The sequence below is a fragment of the Podarcis tiliguerta genome (genome assembly GCF_965153285.1).
Source record: "Podarcis tiliguerta genome assembly, chromosome: 4".
NCBI classification, from domain to species: Eukaryota; Metazoa; Chordata; class Lepidosauria; order Squamata; family Lacertidae; genus Podarcis; species Podarcis tiliguerta.
The window spans coordinates 36805670-36824599 of record NC_139537.1 but is presented as its reverse complement, the minus strand read 5'-3'; the positions used below and the strand labels follow the sequence as shown (position 1 = coordinate 36824599).

General features: G+C 41.3%; 2 protein-coding genes and 1 long non-coding RNA gene across 23 annotated transcripts in view; 1 reads left to right on the top strand and 2 right to left on the bottom strand.

Moving 5' to 3' along the window:
- Positions 1-277: 277 nt before the first annotated feature.
- ABHD10 (abhydrolase domain containing 10, depalmitoylase) lies at positions 278-12135 on the bottom strand. The gene is made up of 5 exons (XM_083438476.1): positions 11957-12135; positions 9144-9327; positions 8814-8925; positions 7536-7673; positions 278-6327 (listed from the first exon to the last, which is right to left on the bottom strand). Exons 1-5 carry the CDS (start codon positions 12132-12134, stop codon positions 5992-5994), a joined length of 948 nt encoding a protein of 315 aa, XP_083294602.1. The 5' UTR covers position 12135; the 3' UTR covers positions 278-5991.
- A 95-nt stretch (positions 12136-12230) lies between these two features.
- Positions 12231-15648, top strand: LOC310676529. The gene is made up of 2 exons (XR_014510586.1): positions 12231-12326; positions 14513-15648. It is a non-coding gene; the product is annotated as an uncharacterized lncRNA (long non-coding RNA).
- The window catches only part of PHLDB2 (pleckstrin homology like domain family B member 2), a 74697-nt gene continuing 70579 nt past the window's right edge, over positions 14813-18930 (bottom strand). For all 21 annotated transcript variants that reach the window (XM_083438271.1, XM_083438272.1, XM_083438275.1 and 18 more), the window contains one exon: positions 14813-18322. In XM_083438271.1, coding sequence (XP_083294397.1) covers positions 18182-18322 — 141 coding nt within the window. In that variant the 3' untranslated portion in view covers positions 14813-18181. The remainder of the gene's footprint in view (positions 18323-18930) is intronic.

Sequence of the window (18930 nt, the reverse complement as noted above, 5' to 3'; positions counted from 1 at the left end):
GGCTGTATATTGGTGACAGGGGAAGAAAAGAAGAATTCTGAATTCTGGCATACTTGAATAAAAATTACCGGTAAACTATTCTGGCAATGCACACAAAAAACGGTACTCTAATGTAGATAAGCACAGTATGTTTTACAGTTAGCATGTGCTTATTTCATAGTCACTCTTTCCTCATGCAGTGCATAATCAAAATCAGCCATTAAAAACTGTTCCCATGGGTACACAATGGGCACTATTTTCTGCTTAGTAGACAGATGGAGACAGAGCAAACAACAGATGCAATATAGTCCAATATAGTTTTATTGAAAAATTGGGCTTCAGACAAGCCGTTCATGTCAAGAGTTTTTCAGTGAGACCAGAAGGATTGTTCAGACATCTTAGAGCCCTGTCAAATATGCATCTTTGAAACCCATTGATGATATCACATCACATGCGCTTTCAAGAACTGTGTCTTCTTTAATACAAAGGCAGGATGGAATAGTGAATGTCACCAGGTCACAGGAAATTATGTAGGCAGAATTAGCATAGAAATTACAGGGCAGGAAGCAGGTCAAGATCTGAGACCCCCCCCCCCCCGGAGGTGCTATGAATAGCAGTTGTACAATTCCTAAGGTTAGGGTGAGTTAAAACAAAAAACCCCAGGCTTTTGAAATGATAAATATTTTACTTCTATTTTTTTTTTGGGGGGGGGGGAGGAACATGTTAAAATGTAGGAGAAAATATGGTGGGAAATGGCACTGATAAATACACCTGGTCAATATACACAGAAGTAAATTGGCACACTTGAACCCTGAATGCATTGCTGCATAGACAAGAAAACAAGACGGTTGCAAGCTGATGCCTGAAAAACAAAGAACACCACCTATTTCCCCATATTGATTGTGGTACCATGAGTCAGCAACCAACCTTGTCCCCAGTCTTCCAAAGGACATGGTAAGAGGTCATGTGGTCCAGCTGGTGATTCCTCCTGCTTCCCTTGGAAACTGAGCAGGCATTACAGTGATCTAGTATCTTAAAGAGAAATAGCCAGTGGGGACTTGGATGTGTAAATCAAGGGAAATGAAAAATGTTACTGCTTCACACTCGGCTAAAATCAACACAGTAAATTCAAAATATGGGTTTTGCTCCATTAAATACACCCTGTGGCCTAGGCATGGTTTTAAGGCTTTTTGACTGCCATTGTTTCTTTGAACAGCAGGCAGACCCATGCCCAATCATGAACTGCTTTTGCAAGTCTCCTCAGTTTCAGAAAGGGGTTGCCATATGGTACAGCAGACAGCCGTTGAAGAACAAAGACGGAGCCCAGATGCCCCTCACGTGTGCAGAACTCTGTCACCAGACAAAGCTATGAATATCTGCATGACTGATTTCTTCAGGCACCTAGATTTATTTCTTAGACTTATTAGTTGCTTGTTACCTTCCATGGTCTACAAGCAATTTACATATAAAAGCATAAATGTATGTACATTCTACCAATGAAATTCATATAAAATACTAACATTCTAAAACACCACACACACACACACAAATTAAAAAACAAAAACAAAAAACATATGCCCCGTAACAGTCATTAGAAGCTTTGGCAGCATGTTAACAGTAGAACAAAATCAGCTCAATCCATCAAAATTCCTTGATTGGGAAACTAGGCTGATGCAGCCTAGAATAGCATTGGCTTCTTTTTTTGCTGCTGCATCATTAGTTGGTGGTCTACTAAGAGCACTAGATCCTTTTCATGTGTACTACTGGAAAGCAAGATGTCCTACCTAAGTGTAAAACCTTTCATTTGTCACTACTGAAATTCATTTTGTTAGTTTTGGCACAGTTCTCCAATCTGTTTGGGTCAACCTGAATCCTGTTTCTGTCTCCGGCGGCAGTGGCTACTCTGTTGAGTTTGGTGCCATCAATATGAGAATGCTATGTTTAAAATAAGAACTCTTAAACTCCAAATTTTAAAACAATAAAAGAAGTACAATATACATTGCATCTCAATCAGCCTTCTAACTGTTCAAATCAAATTCCACCCATTTCCCCATACACGTTCCCAGCTTATTCCGTTCATGACAGCTGGGGCTGTTTTATTTCCCAGACAAATCTGTAGGGGGGGCAGTAATGAAGAGTTTTAGCACTACAAACCTAATCAAACCTGCCACAGCAAGAGGCATTTCAAATTAATTGAAACCTGGTGATTAGAACAGGATTGTCTTTATTGACCATGAACGTTAAAAGAAATTTAACACTGCAGTTGTGAGAAGAGAAATGTCTGCCCTTAAAGTCATCTTCCTTTGCTCAGATGTAGAAAAAAAAATTCTAACAGATAATTCATTTCTATTTTAAGTACAGATGTCCTAAAACAAGACAGTAATGGCCAACTTTTCAAATCGCACAGCAGAAGGAACTATAGCTTTGGACATGATGACATCTGAGGTGAGGCCAAAACAGCATCAGTTCCATTCCAGCTGTTTTAATGACTGAAAGGAAGGCATCACACTCCTTTTTGCTTCTGCTTCTTGAAACTACTGTTTCACAGCATGTCTGATCCTGGGTCAAAAGGCTGGAATAATTGGGTTTACACAACAGCTTTTACATGCTCCATATACATTGCCCTCATTTCCTGTTTATGTGCATTTCTCAGGCAACTGGCTGGCCACAGTAGAGAAAAGGATGCTGAATTCAATAGGCCTTTGATGAAGTCCAACAGGGATCTCACATTCCTCGCTCACTAATACAAAGTAAAGCAAGCTAGTATTATGCCACTAGTTTAGATAAGGATATGATTGTGAGGTAGCAGCTTCCTCCAAAGACTGACTCATAGATGTTAAGTATCACCTTTTTAGCTCCTGCACAACACTGTGATCACTACACAAGGATTCTTAAAAGTCATGTTAATTCAAAATGCATTTTGAATTTCAAGTTTTATTTCTAATGAAGAAAAAAATATATTCAGCAGTTATTGACTGCAGTAAGCTTTGACCATGTCCACTCTCATCTTCTGGATGAAATGCCAGCTGGTTTCTTCACTCCTAGAATTGTCTCTTGCACCTTTTCAATAAACATTTATGTAGTTTTATGAAAAATTATTGTCCAATTTTGCTTCGCTGTCCTCTCCCCTTCCCCTACCGTAGTCGTTCGGATTATAAAGCTGCAGGGAAGAACTATTGCTGATCATCTGCATATAGAATCTAAACCACTTTAGGATCTGAATTTTCTGAAGGAACTGATATATAGGCAAGCAAAAATCAACATACTATCAGGAGGATAAGATTAGATCTACACCTTTGGAACATGGTGATTTGGTTACTCAGTAACCTTTTAACGTGGAATAAGCAACCAGTGCTGCCTCAGTTTGCCACTGAACTTGCTTCCAAGATAAGTATGAAAAGCACAGCCATACTCCAGGCCCGTAGTAAGTGATCAGCTGACCTTTTTCTTACTATTGGTTCAATGGTCCAGCCATGAGCATTGCATATACACTACGAAGGACGTTCCACTCCTTTACAGTCTGCACCAGAGTAAATTTTAGCACGGCTATTCGACTAATCCAGAAAACGTACTATGAAAAATGTAAGCATGTTGTAAGTCTTGGAGGAAAGAAATTCAGAGGACAAAGTCCTGCAGTAGTTTAGCTGCTTGAGGAGTAAAACATCCCACTCAAAACTCTTTATAGATAAGCCATTCAATTGTCTTGTTGGATAGTGTCATATATTGTATAAAAACACACTTCAGAACAGCATCTCTTTTTTATTATTAAACGAATTGCATAAGAATGTTAACAAAGAGCTACTTTTTGTCACTACAGTTCAATTCAGGTTATAGTTTAAGCAGTGTCATTTAATTCCTTTCAAAGCCCATTCGGTGGATTAATTTCTAGCACCTAAAACAAGTTTCTGCTACACATGTCGCATATATATGGCATTTCTTTTAGTACAAATTTAAGATAACTGTTTTATCATTGACTTTCTATAGTATGGAACCATTCTCTATTCTCCAATCTCTCACCAGCACAAGTAGCTGTGGAGATGCACAACAGCAAAATAGAAGAGACCAAGAGCTGATACTAAATCTACCCAAATTGAAAAAGGCAACTCTTCAATTGCATAAAGGGCTATGATAAAAGGCTTTTTCTTGCACCTCAGAAGTATTAACTGGCTGTAGCCAAATATAGAAATTATCAGCGACAGTTCTCATATCAAGAACTCAGAAATAATAATAAATGTCCTCAGATGTACTTATGCAATGTTCTTGATTACAGGAAGGTACAATGTCAACCAGAAAACTACAGGTGCACTACAAACTTATGCTTATGTTATTCGACAGGTTCAAACTCAGGTCACCCAGGCTTGTGTTGACATGTAGCATCACATTCTCAAGTTGAAAAACTACGTTTGCAACCTTGCAATTAAAGGCGTCCTCCTCCCTAGAGATGTGAAATGCTGTGCTGCGAATCCTTAAGGTGTACCACTGAACTCCAATTGCTGAAGAGTCTCAGTGGGAATACACCTTCTGAGATGGTAGGGTTTCCACATGTAAGAACTTAATAAGATCTGGTTAAATGCTGCAAAAAACACACACCATAATTTTGAACTTATTTCTTCCATATATTATTCAGTAAGTTTTACTTTTCTGCATTTCACACACTGGTTAGAATCCAGTGAAGCACAGGGAGCATATCCTTTAAAGAAATGCCATATAGTCAGGACAATTCTACCTGCAATAACCAGCAACATGAACCAACCATTAAGGTTTTCGATTATAACCAAGAATTACAACAGAATAGGTCATCCCACCTTTGAACCTTTAGTTGCATGATCTAGTAATACTGCCTTTCTGCTGCAGAAATGTGGCTTCAAGTATAAATCTTTTAATATTATAATGAACTTTATGTAATTTTTTTTTATTAGGAATGAATAATAAAAGACCAGCTTCCCCTCACCTAAGAAAGGATACGTTGTGTAGTCAAAAACCAAGAACAGTGAGAAATGTTAACCTTAGAATTCAATGGTGAATGGCTTCCTCAAGACGACATGTCTAACAGTATTCTCTAGTAACAATTCCTATAACAGAATTTTATTTGCAAACCAGGTCTTCTGTTTTGGAAAGCCTGATGATCCTCACCACTGGCAAATGGAAGCATTGACAACCACAAGATCAGGCTTGTGACATTTCACAAAAGTCCACATTACAAATCTGATCTTCTTTGGCAGACTACCCACGGAAGTTTATCAAAAAGGAACAGCAATCTTTGACTTGTTTACATAGAAAGCACACTTAGATACTAGGCCTTACACACAGCTGGAATCAAGCCCCATTCACTGTAATTTCTGGTTGTATTTAGGCTTCTGAACGTGAAATTTCCCCAACATATGTTCCTTCTTTGGTGGAAAGATAATTGTTTTTGCTTTTGCTTTGGTGACGGAGTTAAAAAATAATAAGGAACAGTTCCTTTATAGGAAGTACATCAATAATTGAAACCCATTTTAAATAATTCAATATTAAGCATGCTTTCTCCTTACATTCTCTCTACACTATGAAAACCAGGTACATTCATTCATGCTAGAAATAACAAACATTGCACATATATTTCAGGTACATTTCTAGAAAGTTTGACTTGTCAAGTTATATTTCACAACTCAAGCAGGAAAACTTTACAATGCATATTTATTTTTAAGGTGTACAAAAGGGTGAAAAAGTCACACCGTACTGCAAGTAGTAATAATTGGCACAAAAATACCTGGGTACAAAAATATAGGAAATGTATGTTGCATAAAAGGGTCAGTGGTGATTTGCATTGAGCAGAAGGGTTTAAACAGCAGCATTTTCTTCACATTATTATTTGTGCAAATGCATCGTTAAGAATATTTACAAAAAAGAGAAGAAAACTAAGCAAGGAAACCATGGTAGGGCTCCAAGTTACCCTCTGAAATGTCCTGCTGCCCCGACTGAGCAACAGAGCCCATGTAAACTTCCTCTGCTTCTCTCATTAGGGAATTCATGCTAAGTGCTGAGCTCCTCAATTAAGTCTTCCACTGTGTATATGATAAGTTTGATATCTTCCTTCTCTTTCATCCGATGGTGACCAGCTTTGCGGAGAATAATATCCACATCTGTGCTAACAACGCGTTCTGCAATCTTCATAGAAGTCTCCCACGGGACATCCTCATCTCTTATGCCATGGATAAGCCTCACAGGGCATTTTATGGGAAGAGGGCTAGTTAACACACAGTGATTTTCTGCTTCCTGGATGAGTCCATATGGCACAGAATAAACCCCTTCTTCGTTGTGCTTGGTTGGCACCTTCCATTCACCTTTTTCTTCAATTTCCTTTTTTAACTAGGAAGTAAAAACATATATCTATCTATATATATCTATTACAAACTAAACTCACAAGGCGGGACCTGAAAGTCACTCTCCATTCTAAGGTGAGTTTCTCCAAGTGTTAACTGATATCAGCACCTCACCATCACATAATTATGGACTTGCATCATCAAAGGAACACCAAGAGTAGGAGAGGAAGTTCAAAACAAATCTTTTTCACAGCTGGGATAGGCCACATGTAAAGTAGTGCTTTTATCAAGTAAATAATTGTTACAAGCTCAGCCTGCTGTTGTGTACTGGTTAAGAAAAAGGGCTACAAAAAACTAGGAAGGACAAAGCTTGATCCTGCTGTCAATGCACTATGAAAATTCTTCAGTTATCAATACATCCAAAAACCATTTTCAGGACTTGTCACACCAAGCACCATCAGAAGAAATAAAACTCAAAGCAGAATATTCAAGTGAAGGTGCAAAGGACCAGATCTATTCTTAATAATTCCCACTGTGATCTAGTTGGGAAAGTTAACAAGTTACAATCTGCAACAGTTGGAAAGTGAACAAACCCAGATTCTTAGACAGGGTTTAGATAATGTTATTCATCAGCTTTATAGAGATGTTAAATAGCTTAGGAGAGCCTTGCTCAGTGGGTGGAGCCTCAGCAATAGACCTCCCAGAAACAGCATCGTTGATGTTAAGGTTGTGGCAACACAAACACACCGGCACAGCCAATCTAACGTTGCTGTTGACATACCTGTGAACCCCAACCTCACTGTCAAATCCACTGTCACAGAAAGTGCCAGTGATGTGCCTGCCAGGAGGCTACTGCTGAAGCTCTGCCCCAATGAGAACTCCTTTAAGAGCCTGGGGGACACGATGGAACCCTGGGGGACCCTGTACTGTCAATGCCACAGGACCAATCAGCTGTTGCCCAGTCATGTAAGTGACATTTCTCCACACACATGCTGTTTATAATAACAAAAGCCTTTTAGGTAGTGAAGTAAAACGTACAAAAAAAGAGGGTCACTTAAAAAATTAGTGAAGGCATCTTAAAAATGTCAAGTGTTTATTTGACAATCCTCAAACGGCTTGCAAAAGTAGAAAGCATTGTTTTCTGTGCTTTTTCTGTCTGACATACACTGTGTACTCTTAAGACAGAACACTAATTCTACACCAAAAAAAGAGAGTGCCTATTTCGATCAGGAAAGCTTTATTATTCCTCCTTACCTCTACAGGAAGCTGTTGATAAGTTGATACTAGATAGTCTGCCGCTGCAGCTACTCCAACTAGTGCAGCCACCTTCTCTGGACGAGCAATTGCAGCATGAAGCATCAACCATCCACCCAAACTGGAACCAACTAAAATCTTAATGTGAGACCAGTATTAGTTAGTTTATTGCGAGCTCGTTAATCAACTGTGCCACCATAAACAAAAAGAGTCAGGAGATAAAGGTATGAGGACTGTCCAAGAGAATATGAACACCAGTTGACATGGCAAGCACATTTGCAGTCTTGTACCTTCTGAAATTCAATCAGTACCTTGGGGGGGGGCTGTTATTACTTAGCATCGTTCTTGGGTGGTTTAAATATGTTGGCTCTATTGCTCTAAACATATTTTAAAATTTTATTTTAGAGCTGTGTAACACACATGATTAAATATGCTCTCAAATGAACTTTTTAAAAAATCAGTTTTACTCAATTGTCTCATGAACAACAATCATCCAGCAAATGTTATCAACCAAAAGCCAGATTCCCAGCAGCATTGTGCAAATCTGGGAACATGAGCAATATCCAGTTAGACTATGGGTAGGCAAACTAAGGCCCGGGGGCTGGATCCGGCCCAATTGCCTTCTAAATCCAGCCCGCAGATGGTCTGGGAATCAGTGTGCTTTTACATGAGTAGAATGTGTCCTTTTATTTAAAATGCATCTCTGGGTTATTTGTGGGGCATAGGAATTCGTTCATTATCCCCCCCCCCCAATATAGTCCGGCCCCCCACAAGGTCTGAGGAACAGTGGACTGGCCCCCTGCTGAAAAAGTTTGCTGACCCCTGAGTTAGACAGTTCCTCCAGTGCAAGGAGTTTTAGCTGTGCCATGCAACTTCCCGCTCTCTCCTCGGGTGTTCCCTAAATCTGTTGCAGGGGTGCTCTCATCTCCCTGGGGCATATGCAGGTAGAGCGGAAACTCCTTGCGCTAGTGAAACTGTTTAGTTGCATATGTTTGCTTCTTTGAAAGTTACACAGGCTGAAAATGGCAACATATTCAACAACTTTTATTCACGAAAGAGGACTTGGATTACATTCACAGGGGCTGCCAACCTTTCCAGAACTGTGGGGATAGTTAGCACCACAAACCCTGCATAACCAATTCTACTGGCTACAGCAGAAACCTTTTTAAAAAAGGGGGGTAGCTTAATTTCAGGAATCAGAACACCACACTAGCAACCCCTGTACTTGTACCTGAGAGAAAATTTTATGCTAGGTTTAAAAATAAAGACATAGTCAACCTGTGGTCCTTGTGTGAGTTCATCCAATACTGCAAGTACATCCTTCCGCCACTTTCCCAATGTACATTCTTTAACATCGCCTTCTGAACTTCCACAGCCTCTATAGTCAAACCTGTGAAATTAGGCAAGAGAGGGATCTCAATGAAAGCATAGATTGCGCAAACGACACTCAACAGGGCCACAAAATGAAAAGTCTGGAAAACATTAATAATACAAAGAGCTGGAATACATTTCGTTAACATTTATAGAAGGTTCCAAATAATAATAATTTATCAATGTAATTTATTGAAAGGTGTTTGCATTTAATTAGCATATACTTCTAAGACATACCTTACAAAAGCGTGGCCCACTGATTTGCAGTAGTCTTCGAGTGCAAGTGCCTTGTTACCATTCATATTTGAAAGAAAACCTGAGAGGAAGACAACTCCAGGATTCTTGCCTTTTAGCTTGTGATAGGCTAGGTTTGGATTATCAGGACGGCTAAGAAAACTGTGTGAGGATTTTTGTCTGCAACCTAAACAGAAGACATTTCTAAGCCATGTATATTTTGCGTATTGATACATATCATTTGTAAAAGCTAGCAGTGGTCTGATGTCAGCTGGCGAACAGTCCTATCTGCAACTTTTCACTATCATTGTTTTCAAAGTAAAAAACGAATCCAGAGACCTGAATGTGCAACACACATATCATATGCAAACATTGTCATCTATTGAGGTAGATATTCATAGAAATAAGAATCATATGAATGTTTTAAAATTATATGCATTGATTTGGCAAACACTATACAACGAATTAACGTATATACAGAAAATAAACAAACCATTATTTTTAAAATTTATCTTCCACACATCCATCAACATCAGGGTGGATTTGATTTACGGTAAATCAAATTGATTTAAATCATGATTTAAATCACTAGTCAGTAAGACGATTTAAATCTTTTTTTTTTTTTACAAAAAGACTCATTTTTACTGGTATAAGCGAATGCAACCTGCATCTGCGCGTTGCGATTTACCGCTTCCATGCATGACGTCTTTTGAGCATCTGCGCATGTAGCAAAACCTGGAAGTAACACGTTTTGTTACTTCTGGGTTGCTGTGGAGCGTAACCTGAAAACACTCAACCTGAAGCAACTTCAACCCAAGGTATGACTGTAATCTTAATATTCACAACGAGAAGAAGGTTTCATTTTGGGAATAATAAATTTTCAGAGTAGTTTTTACAGTTATATCAAAAATTATTGATTTGGTTATACTATTACAAATACATAGACATATAATTATGAAATTATGGTAAGGTTTAATAAGTTAACTGTTTATATTTGGACAACTTTTCTGCTGTACTTTATTGGAAGGAGAAAAATAATCATTTCCTTAATAACAATTTAAACAATTTATTTAAATAAAACAATTAAATTACAGCATATGTATCCCTGCTGACCTTTAAAGCCCTAAATGGCATCGGTCCAGTATACCTGAAGGAGTGCCGGGACACTGAGGTCCAGCTCTGAGGGCCTTCTGGCAGTTCCCTCACTGCGAGTAGTGAGGTTACAGGGAACCAGGCACAGGGCCTTCTCAGTAGTGGCGCCCACCCTGTGGAACGCCCTCCCATCAGATGTCAAGGAAATAACTATCTGACTTTTAGAAGACATCTGAAGGCAGCCCTGTTTAGGGAAGTTTTTAATGTGTGATGTTTTATTCTATTTTTAATCTGCTGGCAGCCGCCCAGAGTGGCTGGGGAAACCCAAACAGATGGGCCGGGTACAAATAATAAATTATAATTATTATAGCCATCTTCTGAAGCTAAGCAGGTCTGGGTTTTTCTGGCCTGTGCTTCGAAATGAGACTACTTGAGAAGAACCTTGTGACTCCAAACAAGCTTGCGTCAACTTTATGGTAGAATGTGATTTCTTGGGTGGGAGGAAGGGAGGCTTAGTCTGCCCCGAGGACCGCACTGCAGTTCCAGGGACTCACATGTCCCTGCAAAAACAAAACAGTGTGGTGGGAATTGGGTGTGGCCACCTGTCCACACCACGCACAATGCGAGTGGCCGCACAGAAATGACACAACAGTGCTCAATCCAGAGTGACAGAAGAACCCCATGGCCTTTCTTTAAAGCCCCACGGCTACCCACTTCTCTTTCTCTTCCTACCTTTTTCTCACCACGAAGGCATCCTTCGTAGTCCGCCTCTGGCTGGGCAGGCACGAGGCACTGATGGCTATCAATTCGGGTGGCTTTAAAAAAAGGCCGAATTCATGGCAGAGATGACCACTGGCGGCCATGAGAGCTACTGTTTGTCAGAGTTAGGGTTAGGGTTAGGTACTGGAAGAATCCGCGACAAGAAAGAATAGGAATATCAAGAAGATTGGAAGAAATTTAAGGACTATTTGAATAAATATTGTAATATAAATAATTAGAAGTCACTTGAAGGCAGCAAATAGGCCTAGGATTACACTAGGATTTAATTGTAAGTAAGTTGGATTTAGAACAGGAAGAAAAGAGAATAAGATAGTTAATTGCTGGAAATAATTTTAGTTTAAGAATGATATTGGAGAGCTGTTACATGCAGATATGATGAAATTCAGAAGGGAGTGATTTGAGGAAGTCAATTAACAATGTAAGAGAAGTTAGGTTTTCAAGGGATATGTGTTTAAGATTTCTTTTTTGTTTTTCTTTTTTAATATTGTATTGTGTTTTCTTTTGTGTGTTTTCTTTTCCTTTTTTATGTTATATTTGTGGAAAATTTAATAATTTTTTTTTTTGGGGGGGGGGAACAAAAAACGATGGCTACTGTTTGGAGCCAGAGGCGCTTCTGAATCCTGCTTGCTGGCTTCCCTCCGGGGCACCTGGGTGGCCACCGTGAGAGAAGATGCCCGACTAGGCGGGCCATTGGCCTGACCCAGCAAGGACGCGGATGGGGGGGGGGAGGGAATTGGCTGCCCGCCAGTTGTCGGACTACAACTCCCATGATCCTTCGCCACGGGGCTGAGGGGAGATGGAGTCCGACAACACCTGGAGCCACGCAGGAGCCTCGCCCGCGTGAAGCCTCGGAAGGAACCCACGGAAAGAAGAAAAAGAGGCGGCGGAGGAATGGCGCTTCCATCGCGCTACCGTCCGGCCGAGCCACGCCCCCTCGCACTTACCCGGCAGCTGAGGGAAGCCCACCAGCGCCGTCGCTCGAGCGGCCTCTGGGCCCCAGCAGCGGCGGCGGCGGCTCTCCCGCGACAGGACTCTCGCCGCCCCCGCCATCGCCCTCCAGCACAGACACGCGAGCGAGCGCCCTTTCCCCTCGGGCCGCTCGCCGAGGAAGCGAGCGCGCATGCGCCTGGCCAGGTGGTGGTGGGTGGAGCCTATCGGTTTTAGACTACGCATGCTCGGAAAGCACGCTGGGGTTCTGTGGGAAACGCGGGAAAGGAGAGGAGAGCCGCTGGGAAGTGGAAGCTGGGCTTGGAAGGAGGCAGGATTTTGCTGTCCGTCTTCATGACTGCTCGCAGTGAGAACCTTACGGGCGGGGTAAAAATGAACACTTGAGAGGGAATGGGAGGGAAGTTTCGGGTTGGGCTGGATGACCTTTGGGGTACCCTTTTGAAAACCAGTTCTATTGAAACTGCCCGTTGCTGCTTCCTCGCCGTCAAACCCCGGTGACACTAGTTACGGTGTATTAGATTGTCCCAAATAATAACACAATAACCGGCCTGTTACGAAGCTGATGTAAACGTGTTTATTATATTTATTTTTTTGCTTTCCCCTCCCAGTCTCACCTCCCTATGAGGAATTATTTTTAACTCATTTCCCTACGCTATGGACGGATGCTTTGAGGTTAGGGAGGCAAAAGTACACCTTTTCCCCAGAGCAGTATTGTTAGTCTGCACTGACTCAAAAGAGGCTCTTCAGGGATTTAGGCAAGGAAAATTCCCAGCCCTATGTGGCGATGCTGGGGATTGAACCTGTGAGCTTCTGTGTGAACTACACAGCCTCTCCCCAGTTAGGGCGCAATTCCCCCATATTCGTGTTCAGACATCCAACTAATCCTTAGCCTTAGAAGCTGCAAGTTGTAGGAGACTAGCTCAGGTTTGGGACTAGGGGTCTGGTGTAATATAAGGGTTTTGGAAGAAAGGCCGGCGTCTTGACTGCTGCCAGAGAGAGACCCCAGGTCTGCCTGGATGCTGCTCCACCCCATATGCTGCCAAGCATATGAGTGAATTCAGTATTAAATTTGAATTTATTAAGGAAACAACATATATGTTCAAATAGCTTTAAAATAAGAAATTTCAGTATTGTGAAAGACACAGCTTTAAAAGATGTGTTGGAATTGATTTTAATGGAGTACAAACACGTAGCTGCTTAGTGTTATTATTGGAAAGCCTACAGAAAATCTATCTTTAGATACAATCTTTCAAATGATCATCACATTGGTTTATGTTTGCCACATACAATTAGGTCAGAGGTTTTCAACCTTTTTGAGTCCACGGCTCCCTTGACCAACTACTCTTTCTGTGGCACCCCTGTGGGCCTCAGGACCCCAGTTATGCAGTTATGCCACCCCTTGCCTGCAGAACTGGCAGCCCCTCAACCTTTTTGAACACCCTCCCTTGTGGAGTGTTCTCTCAGGCTCCTCTCCTTGAGAGTCCTTTGGGCAGCCGCTGCCCCTGGTCTCTGAACTCTCTCCCCCCCCCCCCCCGCACTGCACCAAAGAGAGGTGCCTCCTGCCCTGCCCCACAAGGGGCTGGGAAGAGGATGCCCCCAGCCTTAGTGGCCCAACGGAGACTGGCCAGAGGTGAACGTGAAGCTAGCACCTTACCTTGGGAGGCTGCAATGGCAGCAATGGGTGCTGCTGGGCCTGCATGGCGGAAAGGCTCCCTTTCAGCACCGGGCACTCAGCTCCCAGGCAGGCCTTGCACACAGCAAGCACAGGGCTAGTGCAGCACCTGCCTGCCTGGCATCCCACTTGTCTGTCCATTCCCAACAGCAAGGGCTGATGGATTAGCTGATTGGCCCCATCATCTGCTTGCTTGCTTGCTTGCTTACTCTGAGGCTGCCTCAGCTCCCAGCAACCAGCACCCCCTGGCCAGCCTCCGAGGCGCACCATTCAGGTGGGGAGCTTGTAGCTGGGGCTGCTGCAACAAAAAGCCATGCAAGCCTTTGGGAGGCGGAGACAAGAGAGGGGATCAGAAGAAGGAGAGAAGGAAAGAGGGACAGAGGCCAGTGTTGCTCAAGGCATCCCTGGCCATCCTTCAAGACACCCCAGGTTGAAAACCAATGAATTAGGTGTTTGAAGAAACAGATTGTGTCTTGAACAGTCTTAGTCTTTCTATGTTCCCATACCCACAATAAATGAATGGGGATTTAAAATAGATTCAAGGTTTTCAGTCTGATTCTACCCAGACATGTACCTTACGTCCTACTCTGTTCAAGAGGGCTTGTGGCCTAGAACAGGAGTGGAGAACCTGGGAGTTTAATGCAGCTCTCCTGTCTAGTCCTCAAGTTACAGGTTCCCCTTACCCACACTATCTGGCTGGCCCTGTCCTTTAATTTTTGTGGGGTTTTTTTGCTGGTCACAATGTGTGTCCTTGAACTCCTGTTAATGGATGACAGATAGAGTGGGACGTGTAGAAACTAGCCTTCTGTAGAAACATAAAATGTGTATTTATTACTCCACCAAGTTTTGCTTCTGTTCCCACCCAACTGTGGCTCCCCAGAAGGTGTACCCCAAAGGGAATACAGCCCCCAGGCTGAAGAAATGTTCCCTGCTCTTGTTGCAGGAAATGTGGCTAGGATTGCATGAGCACATAGGGTGTGATCAGCCTTGTAAACGTGCCCAGAAAAGTTACGTATCCTGCAGCAAATTTTGCTACTCTGCTAAGGACTGGGGAGCTCATAATGATTGGTGAATGCAAACAGAAGTCCTACCACTGAGCTAAAGACCTTCAGGGCTGCACACTGATTAAAACTTCCTGCTGTAAGAAACCAGACATATTATTTGAAAATAAAAGATCAGGTATTTTCAAACATTTATTTGAATGTTATTACAACATGGAAGATACAAAAAGATTAGAAAAGTAAAATCAAAATACATGACAAAAATTATATAACCCAATGCCACTCATTTCTGGAATTTATCCTCAAACATTGCAAACATCATTTGTTTTTATTTATGGGAATTTCTATACTGCTTAATTTTTATTTTTTAAAAAACCATCTAAGCTGTTTATTCAGTCTTCTTTTTTTACAAAAGAGGATTTTAATTCGGCTTTGTGATAAGAGATCCTTTCTTTCTATTCACAATGTTATCATTTATACTGCATTCCTGAAAAATCACTTACATCACAGTAGATTGAAACTTTAATCAAACTTAAGCAAATGTAGCCTTAAACCATGCTTGTCAGGCTGCAAGTCAGAGCTGGGGGAACTCAGGCCAGGAAGCCCTTGGGGGTGGGAATATGCAGGCCACGCCCCCTCCACAGGCCACACTCCTCACCAGTCCTGTGCCACACCCTCCTGTTTTTGCCTCTGTTAATGCCTCTTCTTTGCCTGGATGGTGAGCTGTGTAGGCTGCTTCTGTAGAAACCTCCTGCACGGCTGTAATGTAGCCTACTGAAAAATGTTCAGTCTCATTCAGTTGCTCCGCCTACTTTGCCTCTGCCCCACCCACCATTGTCATGTGGTCCCCAGTAGGCTGGGGAGCAATGGAATAGGGCCCTCATGTTGAGAAAGGTTCTCTAACTCTGCTGCAAGCACACTTGGACGTAATTTTTCAGGACTGCGGCATTTGTGAACTATTGTAATCACATTATTGGCCATACCATATTGTGTGATTTCTTTTAACAATAACAAACAAACAGCTCTTTTCATGCACGATATATTTAAACTTAAACCACTTCTGCGAGTGTGATTTATCTATATTTTTCTTGAACAGAAACAATGATTTTCATTTCCTACATTAAAAAGCATATGGCACTTAAAAATTCAGATTATTAAAAGAGAATATCAAACACAGACTTGAACTTAAAAATTCAATCATTCATCTGAACACAATATTTAAGGATTAAAATGTGTTTTCTTTTAATGGAAAAGATCTTCAAGGAATATATAATTTTTATGAGAGAGATACAGTAATCCCTTCAATTACACAAACACTTCAGACTTTCTTGGGTGAATGCTATGTAGCAGCCAGCTTCAGACTATTGAACGTTAACTGATCCACTGGGTCTAAAACAGTTTGCCATATCATAATAGGAAGCTGTCTTATAGAAAATTAAGACCATTTGACCACCTAGTCCAGTCATTCTGACTGACAGCAGCTTCTTAGAGTCTCAGGTAGAAGCCTTTTTACATCACCTGCCTGAACCTTTTAAATTGGAGAGGACATGGATTGAAACTGGTGCTTTTGGCACTCAAAACATCTTTTCTACCACTGATCTACAATCTCCCATATCAGTTGCTTAGAGATCACAGGGCACAGAAAATACTGTATTCACTGTATTTGGGCTAAGGGGAAATGTATTATATTTTTTACATTTGTTTTATATTTAGTTTGTAAGAAAGTTTCAAGTATGTGGGAAAGAAAATAATAATTTGTTACGTTTGTATATTGTCTTTCATCCACAGATCTCATGGTGGTTCACAAAATAAAATACTTGTCTTGGGGCTAATTCACTCTTTCACTTGTCCTGTATTTCGATTAAACTATATACTGATGGATTCACCCAGGTCCAAGAACTTTTATTGTTTCATGGCTGTGCGTTGGGAAAATCCGATCTTACCCACTGAATCAGAAGCTTGGTGAGTAAAATCTCTCTTCAGCTTTTTCATGCATCTGGTAAGGGCCGATTCAGCGGGCAAAATCCGATTTTTGCAAGGGAAACTGCGGAATGGCGAGAAAAGCCCTCAGACCTGGGAGAATTAATAGGTACACAATACGATCAAAATACAGGTCAAATGAAAGTGTGAGTACAAATGCATGCGGTAACTGATGACATAAGGCTGTGATGGCACCCTGGAGGGTTGAATTGGGACTGTAGCAGCAAGACAAATGGGCAGTGGAACTAGCAGCAGCTGCGTTGTTTATCATGCAGAGTAAGCTTACATGGCTTCTATTCAGGCACTGAAACATAGCTGCTGGTCCTGGTGAAATGCGATAGAAATACTCCTACCCTTTTTCACCACCAGTACATATAAAATTCTGGTCAGACTGAAGGAGTCTGGTTGATGACTGGTCTCATGTGTGCCCAAGAAAATTGCCCCAGCTTCTTGTTTCTGTCAACCGACCCTTGGAGGGTATTCAGTTACGCTGAAATCTGTCACAGTCTTTATGCGAAAGGGTTGAAATCTGTGAACTTTTCCAACGCGAATACAGGGTATTCCCTAACCCATCTGTGGGCTGATTGTATATCCCCTATGTGAGGTCCTGGGTATTCTGAACAAAGATTTCTCTGTAGCTATATACAACAAAATCTTGCATTTGGGAAAAAAATTCTGCCTTTGGGGGATGCTAAAACCACCAACACATAATTTTAAAGTCTTGGCTTTTTAGCTGCAGTTCTTAGCCCTACCAGTATTCTTTACCCACAAAATTCTTTCTTCAATTTTAGCAGGCAGAATGTCGTAATGTTGCAAGAACTTAAATAACAGTCATTGATGCTGAAGAAATGCAGGACATGAACCTCTCTACATACAGATTTTCAGCTGATACTGCCCTCTTAGTGAAACGAGTGATGTTTGGAAGTTACTCAATTCATGTACAGTATTTCTGCTCAGTATTTTCAAAAGAAGAAGATAATGGTAATATTTTGAAATGCCCCAATAATATTTATGAAGTTTTTTAATGCTTTTCCATCACATGAAAGCTAAATCTCATTATACAGTGTGAATCTTTGGTTCTGCAGTAAACTAAGACAAAAACATCACACACTGTAGTTTTAAAAATTTGTTATAAAACCTATAAGGAAATTAAAATTATACAGAATTTCTGTGCATTAAATACAGACATCATACCTTTCCCTTTCATTTCTTAATAGTGAAATACTGATGTGTATATTAACACTTTTATGCTATGAAGTTTCTTTTTATTAGGAAATTGTGCAGGAAATTGCCATAGAATCTCTGTGTCAGGCTTATGGCGATCTGATTATCCATTTTGGAGCACTACAATCTTTTAAGCAGCTTTTCTTTTCTTCTGCTATGTCAGTGATTAACAAATCTAAGAATTAATGTTCCCGTACACAGCATGTGTTCCGTTTCTGACCTGTGGCTTCTTGTTTTTGTGTGTGACTTGTCCAACGTGATTAAATATGGCTTCTCCCCACCTTCCCCAAATGTGAGGCTGTTTATTGCATTATGCCCTGCCAAAGAAACTTTGCCCCATTTTACTATAACATGAAGTGGGTATAGCCTTCTGCCCCTGTAACTATTACATCCATCCATATCCGCATAGCTTCTGGTGTGGGGGCCACCATGTAATATATTCTGTCATGTGTCTTAACGCTGAAAGTAAGCAATGGATTAGGACTCTGGAAGGAAAGAAAAAAGAATACATAAAGTCAATAGCATAATACAACCTGTGTGCTGCAGAGTAAGTTTACATGCATTGGAAGTTCATATTTTAACTTGGTAAGCTGAAATATGAACGAGTCCTTGGCCGTCCACAGAGACCTGTCGTGCAAGCTAGGATACAGACCAGTAGGTTTCCCATTAGTCCAGGGAGTACAACTGCCATCATCCCTAACCACTGGCCATGCTGATGGAAGCCGGAATCCAAAAATATGGATACCCATAGCTTAGCCACTCATTTAATAGCCGCATTTACCTAGTTTGGTCAAATGGGAAGCTATAGGTTATAGAAGACATCTTGGTTGCTGTGCCCGCATGTGCAGAGGGGCTGAAAAGATGTGTTTGTATATCAATTTACTAAGTTGGTGAGTGTTACCGATTCTGATTCTCTGCCTTCCACAGATGACAGTAGGACAGGAGTGCAGGATTTCTGAATCTTAACTGTTGTAGGCAAGGGAATTTCCACAGGCACGGCTTTCCTCCCACCTGACAGACTTCACCTGTCAAAATTTTCTCTTCTGCCCAACTATGAAAGTTCTGTGAATTCTGTTCTTTGCAACTGTGCAAT